The 27347-nt window shown below is 38.1% G+C and overlaps 2 protein-coding genes across 4 annotated transcripts; both read left to right on the top strand.

Annotated features, from left to right (window-relative positions):
* Positions 1-2547: 2547 nt before the first annotated feature.
* si:dkey-246g23.4 (uncharacterized protein LOC559426 homolog) lies at positions 2548-10230 on the top strand. 2 transcript variants are annotated; one of them, XM_057348364.1, is made up of 5 exons: positions 2548-2967; positions 3423-3690; positions 5107-5250; positions 5841-6671; positions 8329-10230. In XM_057348364.1, exons 2-5 carry the CDS (start codon positions 3468-3470, stop codon positions 8517-8519), a joined length of 1389 nt encoding a protein of 462 aa, XP_057204347.1. In that variant the 5' UTR covers positions 2548-2967; positions 3423-3467; the 3' UTR covers positions 8520-10230. The 2 variants fall into 2 exon arrangements, with proteins under 2 accessions (XP_057204347.1, XP_057204346.1); XM_057348363.1 differs by lacking the exons at positions 2548-2967; positions 3423-3690 and adding an exon at positions 4490-4769.
* A 6884-nt stretch (positions 10231-17114) lies between these two features.
* wfdc1 (WAP four-disulfide core domain 1) lies at positions 17115-26385 on the top strand. 2 transcript variants are annotated; one of them, XM_057348336.1, is made up of 7 exons: positions 17115-17623; positions 23338-23533; positions 24353-24436; positions 24807-24947; positions 25147-25197; positions 25313-25375; positions 25448-26385. In XM_057348336.1, the coding sequence occupies exons 1-6, from the start codon at positions 17504-17506 to the stop codon at positions 25372-25374; spliced, it is 654 nt and encodes a 217-aa protein (XP_057204319.1). In that variant the 5' UTR covers positions 17115-17503; the 3' UTR covers position 25375; positions 25448-26385. The 2 variants fall into 2 exon arrangements, with proteins under 2 accessions (XP_057204319.1, XP_057204320.1); XM_057348337.1 differs by lacking the exon at positions 25147-25197.
* The last annotated feature ends 962 nt before the right edge of the window (positions 26386-27347 follow it).

Genomic DNA, 27347 nt, shown 5'->3' with positions numbered 1-27347 from the left:
TTACGCTAATGTGCTGAATGAGAAAGACACTTAAAAAAATATATGTCCATGGTTCTGAATCATTTTAAGCATTCTAAATCTGTATTTTTAGCAACAATAGACAGGTAAAGTGTCCCTCAGCTCCTACTGTATCTGTATTCCACGCTCATCTTATGAGAAGTTAACATCTCTCTTGAGGAACAGCTCAGCCAAAACTTCAGAGAAATATAAAACTCGGAAGAAAAACACCTCAGTTTCATTTACACCACATTGGTTTGTCTCCGAAATTGCCTAACCACTTTTTGAAAAAGGGTGACCTGTGAACTGTGCCTGTTTCATTATTCTGGATGAATACACCTTGTAAGCAATACACTACCATCTGAGATAGGAATCCGAAAGCAATTTCAGTGGAATTTTGATTCCGATACAGTGTGTTCCAAACAGACACAGGATAGCTGGCTGCTCATATTTTTCTCCAATACACAGGTTTTGTAATCCACAGCAAAGCCATCTGGGTAAGTGCAGAGACACCTGTGCTTTTTGGGTGCCGGCCACTGAAGTGGAAGGACTGCCAGAGGAGGATGCACCTTTAGCAACAATGTAAAAAATACAGTGTCACAGTATGTTATTCCGCCATGCACTTTATAGGACTGCGTGTCTTCAGAGCTTCTCTAAATCATGGTTATCTGGGTCAGGGGGCAGTTTAGCCAGAAAAAGACAATTCTGTCATCATTTACTCACCCTCGTCCCATTTTGAACCTGTAACCTTTTTTCATTTAATGAAAGTGAATGGGGACTGTTCATTTTTCGCCCATCCAGGACGAATATACAGTATATATACATACTGTATATATATATATTTGCAGTTCAGTTTGACATGGTTACATTAAGGGTAGAGTTAAGTGAAGGCAAACAAAGTTGTTTTTTGGGAAAATATATGTTTAACTCTATTAAAAAAAGTAAAAAAGAAAGGGTTAGGGGTGTAATGGGCATCTTTTTAAAAATATAATACTTTAAGTCTATAAATGTCTGCATGCAAGGTTCCTAAATCTGAAATTTAAAAAGAACGTTAGAAGACTGATTCAGACCTATTTGTAGTCAGAACCTCGTCTCATTGTTATCACGTTTACATGCGTTGACACTAGTACATTCATTTCAGTAATGATTTGTAAATCCATTTCGAAGCATTGGTAGAGATCAATATTTGGAGCGGTGCCTAATTGCATAGATAAAGCCGTTATGCTTATCCTGTCAGCCTTGCCAAAAACATGAGCCAGAGCCGTCCCCTAGTAATCCTGATCTGTACTGTAACTTTGTGCTTTCCTTACATGACCTTTCAATTTCAGAAAAGAATACACTCAGAATCACATGAACACGTAGATGCTATGCAGTATCCATTTATGCATTTGGCAGAAACCTGTATCTAAAATTATATGCTGTATAGTGCGTGCTGTACCATTTGAGCTACAGAACATTGTGTTCTATAAGATGATAAGATCATGTGTCACATTACCATCTAACATAATCATGTTTGTGGTGTTTTGCAATATTCTTTTATGGGAAGCATTAAGGGTATAGAACATTGAGTGTATTCAAGCAATTGAAACACATCTGGTCCAGTTTTATTGTCCATGTTGTCAAATTGTATAGTGTTTCTGTAATATAGCAGTGTCTTTTTCTATGATGAACAATGTTTGAGTGCCTATCCAGGAGGCGAACTTGAATGAATATGGACATTTGACAGTTTAACCTTCCTATAAGGAAAGAGGGGGGGGACATCAATGAAACAAGTTAATTTTATTAACCCCAGAGGTTGTTTAATTTTTCTTTCCTTTTAATTTGTTTTTCAGAATACTTCATTTTTTTTACCCCAAGCAGTGAGGATCAAACATCAAAGTACTTGTAAATCAAATGACCTCCACTAATCGATGAACTCAGTGCTGCGGCTGAACGATGAGATTCAGGCTACTGCTGAACTGCTTTTGATTCTGAGGGCAGAGTAATATCTGCGCCTCAATGTTTATTTGAAACCGAGGGTCAACAGTTTCAAAGTCGAAGGTTGCAAGTTTGCATTTTTCTCGAATGTTTTCCCCAAACAAACTTTTGAACTCACTGTTTAAGTTCTTGTGCTGTATAGTTCTGGCAGGATAACATGCTGTTGAATTGTTTACTGAGTGCTGAAACAGTGAATATCTTTAAAGCACAATATCAGATTTTCTGGCAGGTCAGAAAGGTTTACCCATAAGGTTTATGCTTACCCCATCTCCTTAAATTTCGAATATTCACCATGCACACACATTGAACCATTTTCATTTTTTCAGATCTGCAGCAGCAGTGTACATTTGGAAGAATCATTTTCAAGTTTCAGTTGATATAAACATGCAGTGTCTCTTTAATTCCTGTTAGTTTATTTGTTGCTTACATTACAAATTAAATGATTCATGTGATTTATTGAGAGAATTATTAAGGAATTTAAATCCTCCTTAAACTTGCTGGCTTGTATATCAAGCTGCTCTAAACAATGAATTATTCATTTCCCCACCCGTTGTTTTCGTGCTACGCATATTACTGTCCAGAGTACAAATGTGTTTGCAAAACAGGAGTAAGCACATGTATGCACAGGTCCAGAGATCAGCTGCATGTTTAAGTGGCCTGATCAAATGTGAGAGTCGGGCAGCCAAGTAAACCTGAATAAATGTATTTATTTGTTTGTTTCTATTTTAGTGTAGCTTAAAATGTATTGTAGCTTATCAGCTTCTTTGACCATAACTTTACCTTAACTCTTTCTAAGCAAGTTACCTCCCACTGTCGGCTTCTCTGTGTTGACCTTTGTATCTGTGCGAAGAATGGATATGCAGTGTCAGAGTGGACAAGTCTGTAAGAGATGTGAAACAGAATGTGTTTCAAATCAGAAGACCATGTCATCTCATCTCAGTGGATGCTCTTCATTAATGAGGAGTCTCTTCAACCTCCAGATACCATAAGAGGGTAAGTTCACATTAGAGCAATAAGGAATGAGTGTAATATTGTACTATTGTGTAATAATGAAAAAAAAAACATAATGCCATGGAACATGGATCTCCTTGATACAGCTCTTGAATCCTGTAACGTTCAAAAGAAATGTAAAATTAGAAACGATCAGAACATTTTTCTTCAGATTTGCTGTATATTACATATGATTATGCAAGGATGTAGTAGTTAAATATTCTCCAGCTGTTTGGACATTCAGAGATAATAATTAATAAACCTCATCACTTTCTTCTTGTGTGTTACTGGGCTAAGATAACATCAGTATTGACCACACTGTGTCTGCTTTTCTTTTTGGTAACATATATGCTTGTACACTCCAGACAGATGTCATTTAAACTAAAACGATTTATAACATGTTATTATATGCATTTCCAAGTATATCGAAATAGTCTGACATATATCTTCAATTTTAGGTCACCAATCATTCTTTGAACGCTAACCTCCTATCTCATCTTCAAATGGAGATCCAAGGCAGAAGGCGAACTGTGCGCCCAGCAGGTCCCCCTGATGGAGGCTATGGCTGGTTTATTGTGCTCTCCACCTTCCTTGTCTTTGGGCTAACATTTGGTGTAATCAAATCCTTTGGTGTGTTCTTCGTAGAGATCCAACACTACTTTGCTACCACGGCGACTGCTAGCTCATGGATCACATCCATTACTGTGGCAACTGTACATTTTGGAGGTATGTGCCTGTTTGTTTGTTATTAGCCAACAGTTTCCAGCTACAATTTATAACAAATAACAGAGATCAGATCTATTTCAGATCATACGTGTTTGATGATAGTTTGCAAGAGTTACTGACAACGCTTTACCAATGGAGCTACAGGAGCATTTAGAAACCAAGCAACAAACAAAATGTCTTTGGGCAAATAACTTGATATGGTTATGAAGGCACAAAAAGTCAGTGACATGAAAGATTGTTTGCCCAAAAAGGACAAGTGTACTGTAAGTCAGAAGAGTATGCAAATGTTGTAGCATATCACTTCTCCAAAGTACTGTATATCTGGTGTTAATATGTAGTTACATTTAATACAGTAATCTTTATTATATTTGTTTATTGTTTATTATAATTAAAAATGTATTTGAGTATTATTTTGGTTCCATTGTACCAAAGTCCAAATAGTTTTTCTTGGTGGGCCATAGATATTTTGATATTAAACGTTTACCACTAAGGGGCTCCCTAAACTCATAGTTTCATTACTTTTACCGGAGAATGTTTTTAGATGTTTGCAAATGTCAAAATGAAAATTGTATAAAAAATGACTGAAGTCATTGTCACTCTTCTACACTTTATAATCTTTTTATATTTGTTGGAGATGCACTTTTTCAAAATGCGCGTTCCTTGTGATTCTCATAAAATAGCCTTACATAAAATATACATTACAAACGACTTTGTCACTGCAAGTCAACAGGGGTTGGTGGTTAGGTCGCTAATGGGCATTCCCACCTCTAGTGACCCTCACTGCTGGAGCTGAGCAGGGGCGGATTAGGATTTAAAGTCGGCCCTGGCATTCTTGACCAAGAACGGCCCTCCATCCATTCCATAGACCGGGGGGGTGGGGCTGTCATTCCGATTCCCGTTTCTAATTTGTCCGTCTGTCTGCATTTGCGTTTCGGCCATGCGTTTGCGTTTTGTTCCGGTATGCCAGATGGCCAGTCCGCCCCTTCAGTGGTACAACAACTCCGGACCGGCCCGGCGGGAATCTTCCAGGTCCTCCCGATTAGCCAATCCGGGCTTGGAGCTGAGAGGAGAAGAATCAGGTTAGCTCCCATCCTCACTCCTATTGGCTGTTTTCCCAAAAGTCGCTCCTCATTTGCATAAAGTTAAACATTTTTCAACTTTGTCGCATCACTACACACGCCCCATCCGGTGGCCAATGGTTGCTACGGCTTGTGTCGCCGGAAGTTGCCAGCTCTCCATTGAAATGAATGGGATCATGTCGCTTGTAATGTGACCAGGGCATTTGTGACCAGGACCAAGTTTTCATACTAAAAAATCTTTTACAAGCAACCAAATATATTCTCCCTTCTTCAGTATTATATTACTGAATACTGAGATATTACATGGCTCTTGTTTTTCTTTTGTATTGTATTGCAGCACCCGTAGGCTCTGCGTTGAGCGCGTACTTCAGTCCCCGGCGCGTGGTGATAGTGGGTGGTCTGCTGAGCAGCGTTGGGATGGTGGCAGGGTCACACGCCCAGGATCTGCTACAGCTGTACATCACTGTGGGGTTTCTTACAGGTGAGCCTGCTGCCAGCAATGGAGCATATGGCTGTCCTCACCTGCTTCATGCGCAGTGGAGTCACGCTTCAGATGTTACATTGCTGATTCACAACTAAAAGGTCATTAGCCATTTATAGCAGGTGTAAGGGACCTCTTGGTCATAAGCCTCTCTGGTACATCAACACTGCAGGAGGAAAAAGTCATGGAAAGAGAGGAAATGGTGGGGAAAGAAAGAAAGAAAGAAAGAAAGAAAGAAAGAAAGAAAGAAAGAAAGAAAGAAAGAAAGAAAGAAAGAAAGAAAGAAAGAAAGAAAGAAAGAAAGAAAGAAAGAAAGAAAGAAAGAAAGAAAGAAAGAAAGAAAGAAAGAAAGAAAGAAAGAAAGGGAAAATGATATGATATTTATTACATACAACCTAATTATTAGCATGCTAATGTGCTCATGACATATTCATCACGCTTATAACCTTGCAGTTCTATCGTCCATTTACCCAGCAGCGTTCATATAATGTTGTACCCCTGAAAATTAATGACTAGTCAGAGAAATAAATGCTAGCTCAGTGTATATCCACCTGCACTGCCCTCTCAATGTCCTTTCAAATTCTCTGCAGGATTTGGCTATGCCCTGACCTGGACCCCGACTGTCACCATGCTGGGCTGGTACTTTGAAAAGCGCCGGCCTGTGGCCAACGCTCTAGCCAGCGCAGGAGAATGCATTCTGACCTTCATCCTAACTCCATCATTCCAGTTCCTTGTTGACCAGTATTCATGGAGGGGAGCGATGCTGATCCTGGGAGCTCTACAGCTCAACCTTTGTTTGTGTGGAGCTCTACTGAGACCTCTCGACAGCCACGTTCCTCCTAAAGAGCTCACGGCAGAGGAGAAAGTGCTGTCTCAAGCTCACACAAGCTCTAAAGAATTTACAAACGACAAACCAGACTCAAAACGACACCTAAAGACAAAAATCATCCGTTACGTGGACTACACCCTCATTGCTAATGTTCGCTTCATGGTCTACTCGATGTTTGGTGTCTTCGCCGCTCTCGGCTTCTTTGCTCCGTCACTGTTCCTGGTACCTTACGCCCGTAGCAAGGGAGTGGAGGAGTACCAAGCGGCCGCCCTCATGTCCATCTCTGCCGCCCTGGACCTCTTGGGTCGGTTGCTGTTTGGGTGGGTGGCTAATCTGCGTTTGGTGGAGACAATACATCAGTTGTTGGTCACTGTGTTGATGCTGGGCGTTGTTCTGCTGCTCTGCCCGCTAGCGGCCACCTTCACCCACCTAGCGCTCTTCAGTGCTGGCTATGGATTGGTGTTTGGAGCAACCGTGGCCATTCACATCACCGTACTTGCAGAAGTAGTTGGGGTGGAAAAGTTGGGAAGTGCTTTGGGTTTCTTCATGCTCATCCGTAGCAGTGGTGGCCTACTTGGACCACCGTTGGCAGGTGAGATCTTCAACTTTCTAGTCTTCTTTTAGGGTGTTCATCTATTGATTTTCCAATGTTATGTATGTGAATTACATGGGGACCATTTTTTGAGTGAACTATTCCATTAAGACATCAAAGCCAGCTAGAGATAGCATAAAAATAAAAAAAGAAAGATTGATGTACCTTCAAGTCTTGCATTCTAAAAAGCATAACATTTTATATTGGAGCTGCGAGATAACTTTTAAAAGATAGCTTTACAAATTTCAAAATTACATTTTAGTTGGTTATTGCATAATCGCAAGCTCTTTGTCCAGAAATGAAAAAGTCCTTGTAGGTCACACTAATGCGTACCTTCACCCCATCAACTACCTTTGGCCTTGAAAAGGTTTCTCATTAATGTCACTAAGACTCAATTCACAATATTACTGTTATCTTCCCATAAAGCATTGAGCATGAAAGAAACGCATCATTGTTCACACTCGGCTATTGTGTAAATTTCATGGATTAATGGTCACTGCATAAATGGCTTTTCCTCATCTTTTTGAACACGCTTCAGCTGCCCTCGCCAAATTTATATCAACGTTTCATTGCCCACTGCTCTCTGCTAATGCGGTGCATGGAACACATCACAAACGGTACCGTAACAATACATCAAAGGTGCTCCACAAAAGTGCCCAATGAATCAATAAACAAACAGAGAACGAAAGGCCGGGCACAACTATCCATATAATAGCTGTAATTGATTGCCACCCAATAAGCTCTGATAGATGGGTTGGTAATGTGGAATAGTGAGTTTTTCTTCGTGCTATTACATTTTTGTCAAGAATATCTGCCAAAATAAGGCAAAAGTTGGAAAGAAAGTTGGAGTCTTCAAGCAGCCAGAAACTCTTTCCAACGCCAGAAGCAGTTCAACACTAAATCAGCCAGAGAAACCTCATCTGCCTGCTTAAGGCACATCTACTGCCAAAATCGTATCACTTCCTGTATTCTGAAGGACTAATGTGCTTAATATGAATTGGTTTTTATTTCATTAAACAGAGCAAAGACTACATTTGGGAGAGGAGGGAAAACTGTATTTGTGCACTGCAGGTGAAAAGTGCAGTCAGCGGGGCTGCATAACCGTGCCTGTAATTACACCATATATTAGTCCTGATATCTCCGCACCCCAGCAGCTTCTCTGAGTTTTAATCAGGCCGGAAAATCCAAAACTCTTTTACTGTGGCACTATAAAAGATGACTCGAATAACCCTCTCTTTACTGACTTCACTGAAACTTTATATCTTGGAGCTTAAAATATGCGTGCAGGAAAAAGTGCGTAAGCAAGTGGGTGAAAAGAATGAGATGGGATGGTACCCAAAAAAGTGCACACTAACTAGAGGTGGTTGTTATAGGAACAGTTCACCCGGAAATGGTCCCAATTGACTTGACCATAGTAATTTTCATTCCTGCTATGGAAAGTCAATGGGGACCATTTTTGGGTGAACTCTCCCTTTAAGGCTTTGTGTCGTATGTCATAGCAAGCACCCATAACAACCTAATAAATTAAAAATCCATTCAGAAACCTATACCAACCACCTACAGCATCTAGTGAGTTTTTCACAGCAAAGGGTGACTTTTTTTAGAAAATGTTAACTATTAGTGCTTATATTTACAATTTCAACTCTTGATTCTGCAGGAATCTTCATTGATGAAATGAATGACTATAGCGCTGGATTCCTAATGGCGGGAGTGGCTCTTATCGTCTCTGCCCTCTTTCTGCTTCTGCTGCATCAAATGAACAAGAAAGGGAAGCATAAGGAAAGTGACATTCCCTTGGAGAACGAGACTGAGAACGTGGAAAAGTGCAATTCTGAATTTAAAAAGTAAGAGGAGTTGTTGAGGCAGGGGGTTTTAAATTCACTATTGTGCAGTATGATGCATGCATGCTCCAGCACTCACGTTGTCATGGTAATGGTACCATTAGAAAGTCAATTGACAATCTGTCCATCAACTCTCACTCTTGATGACTTTGAGTAACTAGAGCGTTCTCACAAGAATGAACTTTTTGATGGATTATGGGAAGTCTTCTCAATGTGGCTATATAATGATGCCATTGCATGCAATCATATTTCATCAGATCTATCGCTGCGGTAAGTCAAAAAAAGGGACAGTGCCCTAATGGATTAATGGAAGCTGACTCAGGGTTTAACCGCTGCTAAATATGATGCATTCAATCACAGTAGCGGCTGAAATTACTTATCTATAGCACCATTATGAAGCTGCAGGCATTTTATAGTGTCTTTTGGTTTTTCTATCTAAAATTGCACAAAATCAAATCTAATTTGTTTTTGAGATGTGTTTTGGATAAACGTCCTAGCCGTGTGTCCTGAGGTCAAAGTAACACTAGCTACAGAAAACATTCTCAATGATCTCCATCTACTGGTGATAACAGGGCAATGCAGGTTGGAGGACTAAAACGGTTATGAGCAGAGCTGGAAATGGGGGGAAACGCAGGGGGGACAGAGTCCAAGGAGTGAATTTAAGAATTTCTTTTATCGATGACATGGCCTCTAAATGCAATGCACATTTCATACATAAATATAGTGGAATATATATATGTTCCCAATTTGAGTACTCCCAGTGAATCTCTGCCATTTCCACCACTAGTTATAAGTCATTTTATTTTTATAAGTGAAGAAAAAAATCAATAGCATAAAACAAGAAATGGGTATATTAGACTGAACTGTACGTTTTGTAAAACATCAGACTTTCTTAAATAATAATCTATCGAAGATAAACATGTTTCCTCAGCATTGTGCATTTACCACATCTTCCTAAGACAGACAACCACATGATTTTATAAAGATATTGAGATGATGCTTTTGAGATAGCAAAACGTTCATATGTTCATCTTTCCCCTTTCATACTGTGTGATGTGAATTTTCAAAGATAAATCTATCTAGGATATCAAAGCATATTTCTGATCCAGTCTTCTCTGGAAGCAATATCTCCTCCCAGCATCTGCACTTTGATGTTGTTGTATGCATGCTGGTCTGGATCCTGCTAGAGACGTGACTTTCCATATGGGATATGCATGTTACTTCCAATAAATCTCAAAAAGCAAACATTCCACAAGACAAAGAGAGCGTTTTTGTAAACATAATAAATTAATCTCCTGCTTATCTTGTCCATATGTATTTGACAACAAAACACAAGCACAAAAACACATGTGCATATACAGTAATACCATCAAAAGAGGCCTTTTAAGCCATCAAATGAGGGGTGTGAAATCAAAGCTTCAATCTGTCTGTACCCCATTTAAGTCCTCCAGAATCACAACATGGGGACAACACATGTTATAGCTTCAATACCTAATCTATGAAATATCAGGATAATGGGTTGACTACTGAGGGATTGTCTGACATGACATGATGGGTTTCAGATTGTTTTGGATTATTGTATGGTCTGTCTTTTATATGAGGGAATACATGTTTTTGCTACATAAATAAAATTATATAGGTATGCTTTTACACTTTTAAGTATAATTATTAAAAGACCAAATATGTGAATACTGTGTTTTCTATGTAAACAAAATAATATCATGGTATACATTTTTTTAATGTAAAATATACTTTTTACATTTTTGTTAAAATTCCAAACACAAGCAGCAATATATTTTCTGACACTAGACCCCTTCGGAAAACCTAAAAAGAAGAAATCACGCTTAAAATGAAGGAAAATGAGACACATGCTGTTTTGCTCTGACCTGAGCAGACAGCTCCTTTGAAGTTTGTAATTGGAAACAGTTGATTGAGTAAAGTGGAATGAGTCTAAAGAGTCCCTGGTCTATTTCCCTGCCCGTATCTCCCTCCACCCATTCCCCCGGACCCCCTACCCTTGACCTCGATGGTGCACTTCGGGTTAGGCAATAACTCCAGAAACAGCCAATGAAATTGCTTTCCTAGTGACCCTGCTGTTGGAGGTAACTGGGATTTCTTTAAATCATGCGTGCAAACAAACTGAGACACAAACAAAAAACATCTTGAGAAAATGAAATTACATGAGTCTGTACAATGTTTAACAAAACAAAATAAGAAAAGCTATACTGAAGGCCCACCCCTAAACTTAACCATCACTGGCACAATTGCAGATCCTACTAAAATGAGATCATAAGAATTCATCCGAATTAGTCACCTCGTAAAATAGTTACAAATTGCCTTAAGATTGGTCCGGGAATACTGCCAGGGGACAGACTATTCTGTTTCAGCACACAATGAGGTAGAAGTAAAATTACTCAATTAGCTGAAGTTTTTTTTTTCATTTAACCACCACAGAGAACTAGATTAGTATCTAATCTGATAGAAGCCTTATATGAGTATTTGTATTATCATTAAATAATTGAAACTCTATAGACCCCTTTGGCGCCGATGTCACGCTTGCGTCACGGCATTAGCTAGAGGCAAAACAAAAGGAAAACTGGAGGCGGTCACTACAAACCAGCACAGATTCGGCTACATAAGGAGTTTAAAATATCATCTTGTCGTGTTGTTTAGTGCCACAATCGACAGAATACAGTCTCCAATTTGATATTTTAACACATACCTGCTGCCATAGCCCAGGGGTTTTCAAACTGGGGTCCGGGGATATGAAGGAGGATGAAGGGTCCCCCCAGAAATTTTCTAGGAAAAAGATTAAGCAAAAAATGATAAAAGTCCACAGTGTTTGTATGCTTTTTTTCTATAGTTTCCAGAATTGTTTATATTTGAATCTTTTTAGTGAGTTTTTCTCACTATAGTTACTTTTTTCGGACTCAAAGTGAAATTGTTGCCGACTATTTAGGTTTAGAAACAATGTGTTGTCTTTATAATATTCTATTTACTATTTATCCAAGAAATTTTTAAAAGTTTCTTTACACAGAAAAAAATATAGATTGATATATATTTTAGAAACAGGGGTCCCTCACAAAAGGTTAATCCTATTTGGGGGTCCTTTCCATAGCCAAACAAAAACACTGACGACAGCTAGTGGTTAAACACACACAAAAAACGAGCGGACTGAACAGAAACGATCATCAAAAATGCTCGCATTTCACTTCGTAATATTTAAGATTAAAAAAATACTGTCTTTTGTTGGTGTGGATTATGATTTGTGTGTAAAAATATCTCAATTATGCCCAAATCAGAAACTGGGGAACAGGGTTATTTTCTCGTAGGGTTAACTTTGGAACGCATAGTAACTATCGGCCATAAACTAAACGTAAATGAAACTGTTTGTCATCTCTTTTTCTTTAGTTGTCACAAGTGCATTAAAGGGAGCTGGAACAGTGAGAAGGCTCATGTTATGTGTCAGGTTTGTGTTCAAGTAAATGCATTTGCTAACTTTTGTCGCTGTTAGTACACACAGGTATCTACAGTATAGATGTATACGCTCTCAGTTTATCTTTACTATACACGCTTGGTTTCTCTGTCTGGTAGGTGTAGATGTCTGACCACTTAACTGGAGGTAATCCTGTCAGTTCGTCTGTCTCTGGATCCATTGAGTGAGCGCGTACAGGTTGTCATGGCTCTGCTTCATTTAGTCATGTTTTTCTTGGTCGTGTAGCAGAGCCATGGCAAAGCCTTTGGTTATGTGTGGAGAGAAACATATTATTGTCCTTTTGACAATAATATACGTTCTCTCCAGTGTCTCGTCTCTGTTCCCGCCATCTCGTTTCCTCGTTATCTTTCCCTGAGTGTTTAATGTCCCACACCTGCCCCGTGTAATTATCCCTCGTTTGTCTTCCCTATATATACCCTCTTGTTTCTTTGTCCTGGGCTCGTGTATTTCGTTCAATGTGTGCGTGCTATGCCTTGTGCTATATTCAGTTTGTCTTGTCGCTCGTCCTATGTTTCCGGTATTGCCTGTTCCTGTCGTGTTGGTTTTTTCGTCTCAGTAAGTGTTTAGTTTAGTTTAGTTCAAGTGTTTTATTCAGTTTAATGTCAGTTAGTCCTCGTGCTGTACTTGTTTATGGTTTGCTTGTTCCTGTATTTTGCCCCATCGTGGGTCTTTGTGTTCTGCTTATTATTTATAATAAATATCTTTTGTTAACCCCGTCACTGCCTGCCTGCGCTTGGGTTCTTCCGTGTTCCGTGACACAGGTCTGCCAGGTTCCTTGCGTCAAAGTTAACTTTTTCCAAAAAGAATTGTGGTCCTAGACAGTGAGTGAAAAAACCCATCCCAATGTTTACTAACAGTAAAGGCGTCTATTGAGTGAGACGAATGAAAATGGCAAATACTAAAAGACAAGGCTTAATGCTAGTCCCAGACTAAAATGAATGTGTGACCTGTCTTACTGTAACTGAACATAACTTGCCCAGAAATATCTTGAAATATATCAGGGCCATTGTTTTGTCTCAAGATGCACACCAGTATGCTTCTAAGGCGTTTTTTATAAAAGCGACATGCATATCTTATTTCACCTAAGGCATAGTCCTGGTTTAAGATAAGCCGTGTCTGTGAAACCGGGCCTCAATTTAAAAAGTGAAACTAAAATTTAGAAAGACAATTAATATGCAGGGATAAAATCATGGTGGTTTTGTTCTCTTCTTCGCTTTCACTCTGAACCCACTCTCTTTTTCTCTTTCTCCCATTCTCTTTTTGCCCTTCTTGGTTGTTGGATGAAATTAATGAGGGCAAATGAGAGGAGACATAAACAGGAATGATGGGAACAGCTGTGGAGCGGTTGATGTAATAAACTCCATTAAGAGCAGATTTAGATCTGTGTAGCCTAATACAGTAAATCTCTGACTTGATCTCTAATGTCGACATACTTGAACTTGAATGTTAGGGTGTATCTTAGGACACATTTAAAAGTGATCACTTCGAAGAGAATGTGAAGTTGACCAAAAATGTTCGTTGAAAAGCACATGGTAGACGTTGTCCATGTGTGTAACAACACACACACTAGCTAGCCCACATCACTCACTGTACATGCACTATACATGCAAAATCAAAGGTATTTGTTTCAAAGAGAGAGACATTGAGGGAGAAAATAGACTGAGATGGGTTTTAGTGCACATCGTGGCCTTTTTTCCCAGATTTATCTTTCCAGAGCATATTGAGGTCGGGACCCAAATTTCTTTTATCAAAACATGAATCATAAAATTCCATTTCCGCACACCCAGGGGCGCAAAAATGGGGTATGCAATATATGCGGTGCATAGGGGCGCCATTGTGCCAAAATATTTTTTAACGTTTTTTTAAATAAAACGTTATAAAAAAATATAACGAAAAAGTCATTATCTAAAACGTTTTAGTTTCACTTTTGTCTAGCATTTTAAACGAGTTCAATAAATATATAATTTATTTAATCAAGTTATTATGTCAACCAATCACTCTTTCACAGTCATGACCAAATGGATCGAGCAAAGAAACTTCCCAAAGCGCAGAACAGAACATGAAAATGAAAAGTAAATTGACAAGTAAAAAACAAGTTATTTAACGTTGCATGAGAGGTAGTTCATATTATAATACAATATCAGGTCACCTCTAGGCCTACATCTTTGGCGCTTATAAAATAAATCTATGTTTGTGAAGGAGCTTTATAATTACATTCGGGAGAGTCTGAGACGGTTGTTAAAGCTGTTAAGTCTCCCACTATCACGCATCATCGGGTTCTTCATTAATCGTCGGACGCGTTTTCCTCATATGACGACGCGAGCTGTGCAGTTTGAACGTCCGGTCCGTGTCCTTCACATAACGCGAGCAGTTGCTTCTTCTGCAAACAGCGCGCAGCACAGAGCACCGGAGATATTGCGTGTGGACACTGAAACAGCGCAATGATTGACAGGATGACAGAGACAAGAGCGCAAAAGAACGTTAGTTAATAAAAAATAATTTGAGCGTTCAATGTAAGTGAGTTTGTCTTTGTTTTACTTAATGATGTTTTCATAAAATGTGAACCACAAACTAAAAATGCTTAAAGCAAGGGGAAAATCCAAAGATTTTTTTATTTATTTGCGTTATAATATCTGTTATCCATCTTATTTCGTTTTTTCAATAATATTTTAATTATAAATGCACAGTAAAGGTATGTTTAACATAGGCTAATTTTATTGTTGTGTTTTTATTAAATATTAATGAACCACAAACTAAGCATTCGTTTTAGGCCTAAGTGAAAAGAACAAAAAAATACAACGCGAGTCATGTGATACGTCTTATTCGTCTTATTCTGATAATAATAAATAATGTTAATAATACTTTTTGTTGAAGGAAAGGGAATAATCTAAATGTATAACTTTAAAGATCGAAATAAGTTTATTTCCTCATCAGCACATCTCTAATGGGCTACAACTCACTTATATTTGGGATATTTAAAGAAGTTTTATTGTTTAAAACTTGACAAGTTTTTTTTTTTAAGTTTTAAATGTCAAAATTCTAGACTACATAAGTGATACTCACTTTTCAAAGAATACAATAAATAGCCTTATTTGAAGTCTAATTTAGTTATTATAAGCAAAAGATCCATTTAAAAACTGTTTAGCCTGATATCCGATTAATCAAAAAAACAATCGTCCAATTATACGGTTATTAAAATAATCGTTAGTTTCTGCCATAATTTATTGTGTATGTCCGAACATAAACTTTATGTTTCATTATTTTTCAAATTGTTATTTATCTTTTCAGAATTGTGTATCTGTTACACTGTGAAGCAGTTGGAAAAGTGTTTCTGTAAAAGGAAACCTTTATGCTTCTGTTATAGATGCAAATCTGATTGTCACCTTCACATGATGTAAAATATAATGACTCCAAAGGTGATATACAACTTGTCTTGCGATTTTTTATTTGTTGTGTGTTTTTCTATATTGGGGTGGCCGATGAGGGGCGCCAATACTGATCTCACATACCCCTCAGAAAATGTGCAGTTGCACCCTGAGCACACCAATCATGTTTTACAGATAATAAAAGGCAACAACCCCGCAAACAGACTTGGAATGTTTATATCATCAGAGGACTCACACCCTAGCAGTGACAGCAGTTTATCATTACATAATACATTAGCTGAGTGTGTTGTGAAAAATGGTGGTCTGTATGGGCGTATGCCTCTGAGAAGTGATGTAAACAGACTGTTAGAATGTTGATATGCCCTATACTGTACAAACATCTCTTAAACAATTCCACAAGTTAGCATATACAGTAATGTTGTTGTTACATTATGTTACGTTATGTTGTGTTATGTTATGTTATGTTATGTTATGTTATGTTATGTGTTACGTTACGTTACGTTACGTTACGTCGATTTTTTGCACTGAGAACCCTTTAAACGTGTGTGCGCACTGCGCATCAAACACATGTTTATTTAGTTAATTCACTGTCATCCTGCCATACAGGTGCTGTGAATGCTAATTTTATTTCAGTAGCCTTTCCTCCGTGTGTTCTTTCATCTGTTCTTTGGGTTCTATTAATCTTAGTAAAAAAAGACATCAGCTTTTGCTAAGCCAGCTTTGTAGTCAGTATTTATTCATTTGGCAGAAAGGGACTTACAAGAAGGAGAGCATAGAACATTTTGTCAGCACAAAATGTTGAATTCACCACATGATCCAGGTTCAAAACAAGCTACGCTTTTGTTGTTTCACTACAAAATTGACTTTACACTTATATGTAGATGCAGTATACACTGAATACAGAAGATAGATAATATACATACATACCTGAAAAAACAGTGTGTCAAACTCGTTTACTAATCTGCACTGAATGGTTAATATGCTTTTAATGTTTTGAAATCCTTTGGAATTCCCAATTTCCATATTGACTTTCATTGTAAATCATTAGCTAATTAGATGATTCCTATCCTATTCTCTGCTTTCCATCCTGCTTTTAACCAGAACACTGTTTCATCTGTTACAGGAATGAAGAAATGTGTAAAATAATTAATTTCACTAAAGAATCTCTGGTAAGCTTGTTTTCCCCCCTTTCAGTCCAGTAAAAAAATCACAGGTGTCTTTATCTGGTCAAACTAAAGGGGGTGGTTGAAGTTGAGGAAGTTGAAATTCCTTCCTTTTTTTCTGTCTCCATAACAGGGGCACAGAAGGGTACAGAGAGTCTGCGGCTGGAGGCGGGATGTCCTACTTTAACAGGGAACTTGAAATTTCAAAGACAAGTGGCCCCTTCCCCAGATTTCACCACATGCTTCCTTGTGCCTGATCGCCCATTCTGTTTTATCCTATGAAATAAGAGCACGCACATACACACACTGGTCACAGAGAAATTTCAGAAGAAAGGCACCAATATGATCATTTTCAAGGCAGACAGGCAGGCTCTTCTTTGCTGTATACATTGCTGATTTTCCAAATGTTGATAAACACAGATTTGTCTATTAAGCCTTAAACACGTCACAAACGTTTCAGGAAAAAAAGTGTAAAAAAGTCTTACCCCCACCCTCCCTCTCGCTTTCTCGCCCGCCCGCACCCTCCCTCCTTCCCTCTCTCAGGGTAACCGTGTCAGTAGACACATTTCAGAATAACCGATGCACAGACAGCTGTCTCGCTCTCTCTCCCCTTCTTTACTTTTCTTTTACATTGACTTCTTTCGTTGACTTTTTTCACACCCTCTCTCACTCCTTTTCTCCTTTTGTGGTTCTATCTGTTTTTCATGCGCATCTTTTTAATAATCTGTGACATAAGAAACTCTCCTGTTGAGAAATTATTAACCACAGGAGGACAGAGACTTCCAACAGTGCCAACTACAAGACACGCATCTCAGGATAGCACAACATCAACACATCCAACAACAAAGAAAGAGGACGTTTTGAACAGCGTGACCAACTTCAAAAGTCTGAGGATTACTGAGAGAAAGAGACGGGCACAAAACAGCAGACTTGAAAGAACTAGATCATGCCGGGCTGTCAGATCTGGTCCGGGTTTGTGCCGGTGAAGCTGGTCGGTTTCTTGCTGCTGCTGGCATCTGGTTCAGGGAATGCACGCTTGATTGTAAAGAGGGGACTTAACCACAAGGTGAGGATTCAAGGAAAGATCTGGGACTCTTTAGTGATGCATGTGTGTGTGCTGAAAGCAAAGCCATCTTTCAATAGCACATTAATGTTGTTTAACTATGAGATGTTCATGCATAGTGTGGCACATTTACTGTATGTACAGATATCCATATGGAACTTTAAATTTAGATTACATTAATATGACATTTGCATGTCATATTCCAATGTAAATGTATCAAATGGTATTTACATGGTATTATAAGGTCCCAAAATACCATTTTACCACCATGTGGATGGAAAGCAATGGTAGTACCATATTAAGTTTATTCCTTATATTATTTGTGAAGGGCAGTGTTTCAAAAGTTGACTTCAGTGAATCTATAAGAAGATTTTTAGGTCCAGTATATAGCGGGGAAAAGGAATGAATACAATGTGTCTCCAGGACTCAAGTTGAGTTACTCAGGTTACGGTTGAATGCACAGTTGGTGTAGAGTTTAGTGTGTGTGTATGCGTGCGTGCGTGCGTATGTGTGTGTGCGTGCGTATGTGTGTGTGTGTGTGTGTGTGTGTGTATTAGAGACTGAGATTTAAGGCTGGAAGTCTGGGGCCAAAAAAGTGTAGGTTCTATTAATATAAACTAACAATGAATGGCAAGATGGATTTTGCATCAAATAGGGCAATTCAATTATATCCTTTACAGACTGACTTAATTCCAATTCATGGTTCAAGATAGACAACAGACTGACATTTTAAACAGATTATATTCGTGCCAAAAGTTATCTGAAAAGGTCTAGTTTATTAAATTTGATCAGCATCTAGTGTGAGGTTGTGAATTACAACCAATGGCTCACTTTACCCCTCCCTTTCAAAGCACTACGTTGGCTGACACAGGACTAAGATGTTGTCACGTTTTCACTTCTAGAGTAAGGGGACCCACGGTGTATGTAGATAGAAATAGTTCATTCTAAGGTAATAATAACATAGCACTTCATTATATAAGGTCTTTATACACCTTTGATGACATAGTTATGTATATTATATTACATTTCTGTCAAAAGATCCTCGAAAAAATCACACATTGGACCTTTAAAGGAATGACTTTGGCAACTCTGTCTTTAAATGTCACTCAGTTATTGTCCCACCTGGTTCATTTTTCTTTCCACATGACACTGTGACAACTAACATCTGCTGTCTTCCCCTTATTCTCTATCTTTTCCATTTCTGGTCACTGGTGTGTGTCGATGAATCATGAGTAGACACAGTACAGCTCTTTTAATAATGAATCATAATTAGGCTGGAACTGAGGGTAATTGAGATCGCTTCTGTAATGTTAACCTTTCTAAAACCTAGATGAGCTTTACCACATTTCCCCATTGGTGAGGAGAGAAAGTGGGTCCAGCGTTTTGCTGAGTTACTTTTTCTGTGTGGGCCTAAAGAGGGCCAAAAGTCGTCCTGGTCCAACTGGCTCCCAACTCGCTCGTGACTGGAAACAAACATGGCCAATCTCTGCTTTTAAGAGCTTTTGAGTTTGGTATGAATTCTTGTGGTTTACATTAATGCACTTAGCTGATGTTTTATTTAAAAAACAAGTGCATTTGAGGTTTATTTTTTCGTGTGTGCATGTCCTGGGATTTGACCCATCGTGTTGTAAGGGAAAACAGAGGTTTGAAAACTGCTGATCAGAGGTTTCTCATTATAAGATTAAAACATGCTTATAACATGGGAAGGTTATAATGATAACTATTTAATCTTTTTCCTAAATAGAAATTAAAGACCGTTAATAGGGAATTAGGTCTTTGGTGTACCATATAAAAGCACAGCGTGGGTCTTAGAACATGCGGTCGGTCTTAGAACATGTGATGGCATGTCAGTGGTCTTCTCAGCTCTGCTGTACTGATACAGCCCCATCACTCAGAGATCCACAGTGATGATTAACAGACCACAGAGGGAAGGCTTGAAAGCTACACAAGATGATAGATGTTTCAGGGCTACCTGTCAACAACCTCCTGATCAGGGCTGGACTGGGAAGAAAAATCAGCCCTGGCATTTTTAGGCCCGCATCGGCCCTCCACCGAATCTGTCGATGGGGTGGGGGAGTGGTTGTGCATGCATACGTATGCCTCCTTTACGGCCCCATACGTTAGCGGCAAATGCGTCCGTTACGGCCCCATATGTTAGCGGCCATCGCCTCCGTTCCGGCCCCATACGTTAGCGGCCCACCGGGAAAACACCAGATGTCCAGTCCACCCCTGATCCTGAGGCGAAATGAGGTGTCTGTCTTCCTCTGGCAAGGTCCTTGGCAGTTTTGCATTCTCTACTAGTCAACAAGGCAAGTCGAGAAAACCTGTGTGCAGTTTTATTAAATAAAATATAACCAAAATAACCAAAAGATTTTCCTGGACAACTGGTGAGACTCAACAACAAAGCTGACAAGCAACAATAGAAACATGAGGGCTTTATATACACAAAATAATAATTGAAACAAGAAACACCGGGACACAATAAAAACAAGTGAGTGATGTCACTAAACAAAAAAAACTCCTTTGTGGCAGATTATTAATTAAAAAAAAACTTTAAAAAGTGTTGCATAATAGATAGCTTTGCAAGCTTTTAATCCCAAAGTTGCATTCATACTCATATTTATTCAACATTATAAATTGCATTCATATTTGGCGTTATAAAAAGCATTTGTCTGTTTAGGTGCACTCATTAGAGACCCATTATGAGTTAATTCCAAAGCAGTTTTAAGGCAGTCATGTGTTCAGTGTTGCAACTGAAGCAAATCCCAGTCAGCTGAGCCTCAAACTTAAATACTAATGTAAAGATTAATTTCATATGATGCATTCCATATATATTTTAAAAAATCACAATATTTCAACCCTTTTTTATTTAGACAACACAATGGCTTGGCAAACTTATGTCCTTGTTATGTCCTTGACATGCCAATATTCCTTTGTTCTGTTTAATATACATGATTATGATGATTATATAATTACTCATTTATTCTTGGTACAAAATTGATTGCTTTGTTCCAACACAGCAAAATCGCCAGTGTTAAAAAACACTTCGATAGTGTGGATTATATATACACTGTGAGTGTTAATTTGACCTTTTATAACACTGCCGATTTTGCTGTGAAGATATAAGATCTGCAGATAGGTTACACCAATTGTTAGTATAGGTTGAGGTTTTGTGATCAATTTGGACTTGAGAAATAAACTGAATTACAGAGAGCAACACCTATGAGAATTAAGACTATTAAGGGAAATATGGGGAGAGAGTTTTTTCTGCAACTTTTGCCTTGGCCTTCATCATGACATCTCTTTCAATCCTCAGATCTGCAAATCATCTACAGACCCCTTCGTACTCATTCAACTCTACGCAGAGGCAAATCTCTGAAGTAGTCAAGCAGCTGTAAAGTCCCAGAAATCGGCAGGAAATGAGCTTAGCATGTAACATGCCGACGTCTAGACCTCAATCAAGGCAAGGGGGCTATTTAGTCTTCCTCTCATAATTATCCCAATGATTGCTTAAATGACCATAATACAGAGTGCTAAGTACATCAACACGCATTTGGTTCAAATCTTATTGTCCGTTCTAACAGGGGCTTCAATGAATATAACCCTGAAGGATATAAAGTAGGGTGGAGTACCATGAATGGAGAAAAAACTGTTTTGTGGCTCTTTTGAGAGTGTGCTGACAGTTTATCTTGACATTCTCCACACTACATGTCCAACACATGATGGAAGATTTATCATGGAAAGCCTGCATTCACGATTGACATCAAAGACACACATGCCATTCCGGCAACTTATGTAACCACAGTGAGACGAATGATTAATGATGATAGTACTGATATCTTCTAAGCAGGAACAGAGAATCTGGGATAGATAACCACGTATTTCAAGGGACTTGTTTCAGACAGGAAGAACACACTATCACTTCCTTTCTACCTAATCAAAACACTCTTGGGAAAATGTTATCTGTACATTTTAACAATTAGCTAAGGCAAGCTTATCTTAATATTTACATCTTTTTCCATTTGAAACACTAGTAAAACAGTGTGGCGAATTACTTTTGTGCTGATATTGTAAATCTGTATTTGTTGTAAATATTATTGTTGTAAATATTGCTGTAAGACACGTGGGATACAGACTTACCTCTGGTCTGAGAAACTATTGCTGTAATGACAGTGATGTCATCGCTAATGTCTTAAGGAAGGAAGCAGTTTTCAGTTGAGGAGCTCAAGAGCATCTATAAAATAGGTCCAAAATAAGTGGGCCATTTCCATGGACTCAATAGTCTACCCAGTTCTAGAAAAGTATACTGTTTTTCTTTAGCAACGAACCAGAATAATAGCTCAGTGCATGAAGTGGTAAAACCGGATACAGCTGAATGTGCTTTGAACGATTTGTTCATCTACCATTTGCTCTGTAATACCACCTCAAAGTGTGTAATTTTTGGAGGATCTATTGACAGAAATGCAATATCATAACTATGTGTTCAGAGGTGTATAAAGACCTTACATAATTAAGCGTTGTTTTTATTACCTTAGAATGAGATATTTCTATCTACATACACCGTGGGTCCCCTTACATGGAATTCACTATTGTTTCTACAGTAGCCCTAAACGGACAAACTGCGCTACAGAACGCGTTTCGTAAATAGGCTATCTCCTTCGGCAAAGAAGCGAAACATGACGACATCTTAGTTCTGTGTCAGCCACCGTAGGCGTAGTGCTTCGAAAGAGAAGGGTGGAGTGAGCCATTGGTTGCAATTCACAACCTCACCACTAGATTCCGCTAAATTTCATACACTGGACCTTTAAACGTGTTTTTAATTTTCACCCACAAAACTAATTATTAACTAATAATTATAACTATTAACTATTAACTAACAAATATTTAAGCATACACCTTCAGATCAAAATCGTGACAATGAAAGACAATTCACTCAAGTGTTCTAAAAACTTTTCAGTGTGTATATATACAAAAATTATATGTATATATATACTGTATACACAAAAATACATCTATAAACTGCTACAGTTGCCACAACAACCCATGACAAACATTTGCTTGTATTTTAAGAGTTTGTTCGAAAACAAATCTCCAAACGTGCCAAATTAACATGCTGAGTTTTATGTTTAAAAAGCCATAATCTAATTAGTAAACAAAATTAAAGTCACATTTTGAGTTGGACTCTAATAAAAGGCGCTGTGAGGAGGAATGTAAAACAATGAATGCCAGCCAGAAAAAGAGAGAGATGCGTGTCTGCATTCTAAACAGGTCAGGTCTGGAGTTTCAGCAGAAGAATGTGGTTTTATACTTGGCTTGTCAAGCGGTGTTGAACTGCAGAAAGAACGCCAGAGAAAGAGAAAAGTGGGGAGACCACAGAGTATACTGTATTCTCGCCCCTCAACAGTACCCCAGCTGCAAATCGAAACCTGGCTCATGCAGATCTATTCAGGCCATGGGAAAAAGAAAAGTGGAAAACCCAGACCTGCATGAAAAGCTTTCTTGTACATGTACAGCATCCGTAGAAAAGGGATTACATTCCTGAACAGTATATCCACTGTTAATCTGAGACGTACAGTGTTAACATGGGTAAATCTTTGGCTCACCCAAGTTTACCTGCCTCTGTCTACTCTGGCTTATGTTCACAGGCGGTGATAAAACCTAAAACATCTAAAATCTTCTTCATGATTTATGTTTACATGCGTTTCTTCCTCTCTCAGGACTACGAGTACCCCAACCATCCCCAGACGACTCAGCACCAGAAAAATGACCGCTGCCCTCCACCACCCCAGATGCTGCCCGAACGGGCCTGTGAGGTTCCAGGCTGTCGTTCAGATTCAGAGTGCGAGAGACACAAACGGTGCTGTTACAATGGCTGCATCTACGCCTGCTTAGAGTCAGTGCAGCCTCCACCTGGTGAGAAAAATTCAAATAGTTCACCCAAAAATAAAAATTCTCTCATGAATTACTCAACCTCAAGTTGTTCCAGACCTGTATAAATTTCTTTGTTTTTAGCAGAAAGATATTTGGAAAAATGTCAGCAACTGACATTTCTGGGGCACCATTGGCTACCATTAAAATGGTTGTCAGAGGTGCCCCAGAACTATTTGCTTTCATAAATCCTTCAAAATATATATATTTTTGTTGAACAGAACAAATAAATTATAGAATAATTATTTCTACTATGGTTGTCAATGGTACCCCAGAAATGTCAGTTGCTAACGTTCTTCCAAAAATCTTTCTCTGTGTTCAACCAAACAAAGAAATTTGTACAGGATTGGAACAACTTGAGGGTGAGTAATTCATGACAGAATTTTATTTTTTGGGTGAACTATCCCTTTAATAATCCATATAGGTCACCATCAGGTTAATGATTATACTGGGAAATGTACTGGTTTTAAGGGAAATCAAAACGTTCTCTCTTGGTCTTTACTGGTGTTGGGTTCTATTGGTGGGATGTTGTATGGCAGGTGGGAACAAACATCATCAAGTCCTACTGGAATATGGCCCAAAACATCTACATAAAGGAATGTTGTAATGGTTTTAATTAGTGCTGTCAATCGATTAAAAAAATTAATCGGATTAATCACACATTTTTTCTGTGATTAATCACGATTAATCGCACATAACTATTATATTTTAAAATATACTTCAGCTGGGTTTAACATTGTAAAGTAGGAATTTAAAACGAATTGACATAATGTGTTGATGTTGTTTTGATTTCTTATTGACCAGTGCTGGACTGGTTGGTGCAGCCCAAGCCGCGGTGGTTGGGAGGGAACGGCTGGCTTTTAGATGGACCAGAGGAAGTTCTGCAGGGTGGGTATTCATTCGTCAGCAGGATAGAATACACAAAGCAACAATAAGCTGGCACTGGTGCTGTGCCATCTATTGCTCTCTTAAATGTTAATAAAACTTTTAGTATATAAACATCTTTCAAAATGAAATTAGCATTTCAGCGCATTTATATTTGAACTCCATTACGTTTACTACCATTTGCAGCTGCAACACTGCATTCTGTATTTACTACAAAAGAACAAGATAAGTGCCCAATAAATATTAATTATAGGGCACTTTTGGGGCTCAAAGCAGTAATTTACAAATTACCGGTTGTGCAACATACATTACATTGGCAACATGTTTGGACCTAGATACAATGTAACTCACACAATTGTGCTTTAATGTGCAGCTGAGGCTTGCAGCACCACCGAGGATGGAGATGAACCTTTGCTTTGTCCCACTGGTTATGAGTGTCACATCATCAGCCCGGGAAAGCCCTCTGCTGGGATCCCCAACCGAGGCCAGTGCATCAAACAGAGAGGAAACTCAGGTCTGCAAGGGATCCTTTATCCCATTATTCACACATTCATCCCTTTATCCACACTCTGCTATTCTTAAATGTTATGGTGTACTATGTGTAGGTTATATTAACGTGGTGGTTGTATACATCTAAACAGGATTCATATCCAAAACAATAGTTTATATACAGTAACATATTTAGTCATTTATTGAAACTGTTCTCCGTCTAGATGGACGTAGCCTGAGACTCAAGTACTTCAAAGATTACAAGGATGATTTAGGTTAGTATGACCACCAGTTTGTTTTGTATTTTTTAGAAGTAGGGAGGAGAAACACAAGTAGCCACCAATGAAAGACTGCAAATGAGGAGTAATCTGTAGCATTTTCATTCAACAGGAAGTAACTCCAACAATGCAGTGAGCTATGAGAAACAACACAAGCATTTGGGCTTAATCTGAGGTGAGATCATTTTCACCTACATATACTTTTTTGTCATTGTTGTTGAAACAGCAATCTTCCTTTTTCTTTTAGGACTGAATGTGGATTCCGTTTAAGAGGACTATAGTAACCAATAACCACTGACCTTTATACCTGGACATTACCACAGTGAAGCTGAACAATTGTTTTCCTGAGTGGTTCAAATGTGGTGCTTTTTTAGGTGCTTAATATGGAATGACAGAATTGTAAAGCTACCTCTTGCAAAAGCCAAAACATACCACAAGAAGTATCAAAGGCCTAATATAATATATTTGTATGTAACAAACTGGCACTTCACTGGTCATTGCATTATATAATGTTAAAACAGGGGGTAACAGACTTAAACCCACAAATTATAAACAGTGGAATAAAAGTGCAAAAATGGTACTTTGAAGTATAAGAAAATGAAAGAAAAAACAAGCTTCATTAAGCATCACTTTTTTGTGCATTCGTCTTAGTTTAAAATACATTTATAAGCAAATGAAATTTATACATTTTTAAGGAAGTAGGCCCATTTACAAATTCTTTATTTTTATATGTAAGGTACAAATCATTTTTAAGCCACTGTAAAATAGCAGGAACTTCCACCAATGACCAGAGCTGTGAGATGCTCCCTTTAAGAGCTGCACGTCTTTAAATCTCAATACCAAAAATTTTACCTTTTAGTTACTTAAATACAATTTTTTTTGCAATATTCTATGCTGTACAATGCAAACCCCCCAGTCTGGAATAAGAATTTAATTTGGGGAAAAACTGCCTTAATAAGCAAGTTACACACCAGCTCCTTGTGCTGTTCATCACTGTGAAGTGTTTCATATGGTGCTCGAATCAATAACCATATAAGTTATTTACCAAGTCAATACTAATCCAGTCGTACTCAATTTCTCTCTGATAACAAGTCTACCAGCCTTCAAAAAATCATAACTCAATTATTTGAGCCAAATACACTGTCCAAACTGGTGCTGACATGCCTTATAATTCTAAATAAAACACTTGACAAAGACATTTGTAGACCATGTGTTGTTATTAAAAAATATAAAATCTGATTTAATTCTGTGTCTCCCACTGTAGGTGTATTACAATAAATGTTTTTTCAATGTCACAAAACCATAATGGCATTAACAATGATTCCTGGACATAACACCAAAGTTATAACATATAACTAGGGGTGTAACGATACACTCAGCTCACGATTTGGTACATATCTCGATGTTGGGTTCACGATACATCACAATACTTTGACCAAAACTGAAAAATGAAACAGAAATTCAAATAATAATAATAATTTATTTTAACTTCAAGCTATTTTAACTTTTTTGTTGAATGTACAACTTAATAATTTTAACATTTTAAAGCTTAACTGAACCTTATGTACTGCTGGTTTGTCACTGACAAAATGTGCAGTTTAACATGAAATTAGAATTAAGATCAGTGTCAATTTTGACAGCAAATTTTTAATTAGTTTTAGTCATAATCTTTTGACTAAAATACAATTTAGTTTTAGTTCTATTTTAGTCATCCCCATCATTTTAGTTTTAGTCTAGTTTTAGTTGACGAAATCTACATTATATTTAGTCTACTAAAATCTAACTGGTTTAACTAATTTAACTGGTGTAAATAAATATTCCATACAAAGATTTAACTGTTTTGTACGGAGCCCCTTTAGAGACATGGGGTGGAAAAAATATAAGGCTATTTTTCTATAAGGCTTTGCGTTATCTCGCAAAACTTTTGCGTCGTCTCGCAAACATATTTGCATTATCTCGCAAAACATTTTGAACACTTCATGTTTAATGTCCCGCTGGCAGAATTTAGGACTAGCTCCGTACATAAACATTGGTCTATAGTCGCAGATTCCCGGAACAATAACTTGTGAGCTAAACGTTCTTATAACACAAATGACACCCCATTCTATGTAACGTAAACAATGAATTTTAACTTAATTTCCCACAAA

This window comes from Triplophysa rosa, linkage group LG12 (genome assembly GCF_024868665.1).
Source record: "Triplophysa rosa linkage group LG12, Trosa_1v2, whole genome shotgun sequence".
Lineage (NCBI taxonomy): Eukaryota > Metazoa > Chordata > Actinopteri > Cypriniformes > Nemacheilidae > Triplophysa > Triplophysa rosa.
This window is presented reverse-complemented; position numbering and strand designations above follow the sequence as displayed.

What these genes read in the sequence shown, in the direction of transcription:
- si:dkey-246g23.4 (XM_057348364.1), top strand. Translation starts at nt 3,468, where the DNA reads ATGGAGATCCAAGGCAGAAGGCGAACTGTGCGCCCAGCAGGTCCCCCT. An exon ending in GGCAACTGTACATTTTGGAG is followed by an intron (nt 3,691 to 5,106) that starts GTATGTGCCTGT and finishes ATTGTATTGCAG; the next exon opens with CACCCGTAGGCTCTGCGTTG. An exon ending in CACTGTGGGGTTTCTTACAG is followed by an intron (nt 5,251 to 5,840) that starts GTGAGCCTGCTG and finishes AATTCTCTGCAG; the next exon opens with GATTTGGCTATGCCCTGACC.
- wfdc1 (XM_057348336.1), top strand. Translation starts at nt 17,504, where the DNA reads ATGCCGGGCTGTCAGATCTGGTCCGGGTTTGTGCCGGTGAAGCTGGTC. An exon ending in ACCAGAGGAAGTTCTGCAGG is followed by an intron (nt 24,437 to 24,806) that starts GTGGGTATTCAT and finishes TTTAATGTGCAG; the next exon opens with CTGAGGCTTGCAGCACCACC. An exon ending in CAAACAGAGAGGAAACTCAG is followed by an intron (nt 24,948 to 25,146) that starts GTCTGCAAGGGA and finishes TTCTCCGTCTAG; the next exon opens with ATGGACGTAGCCTGAGACTC.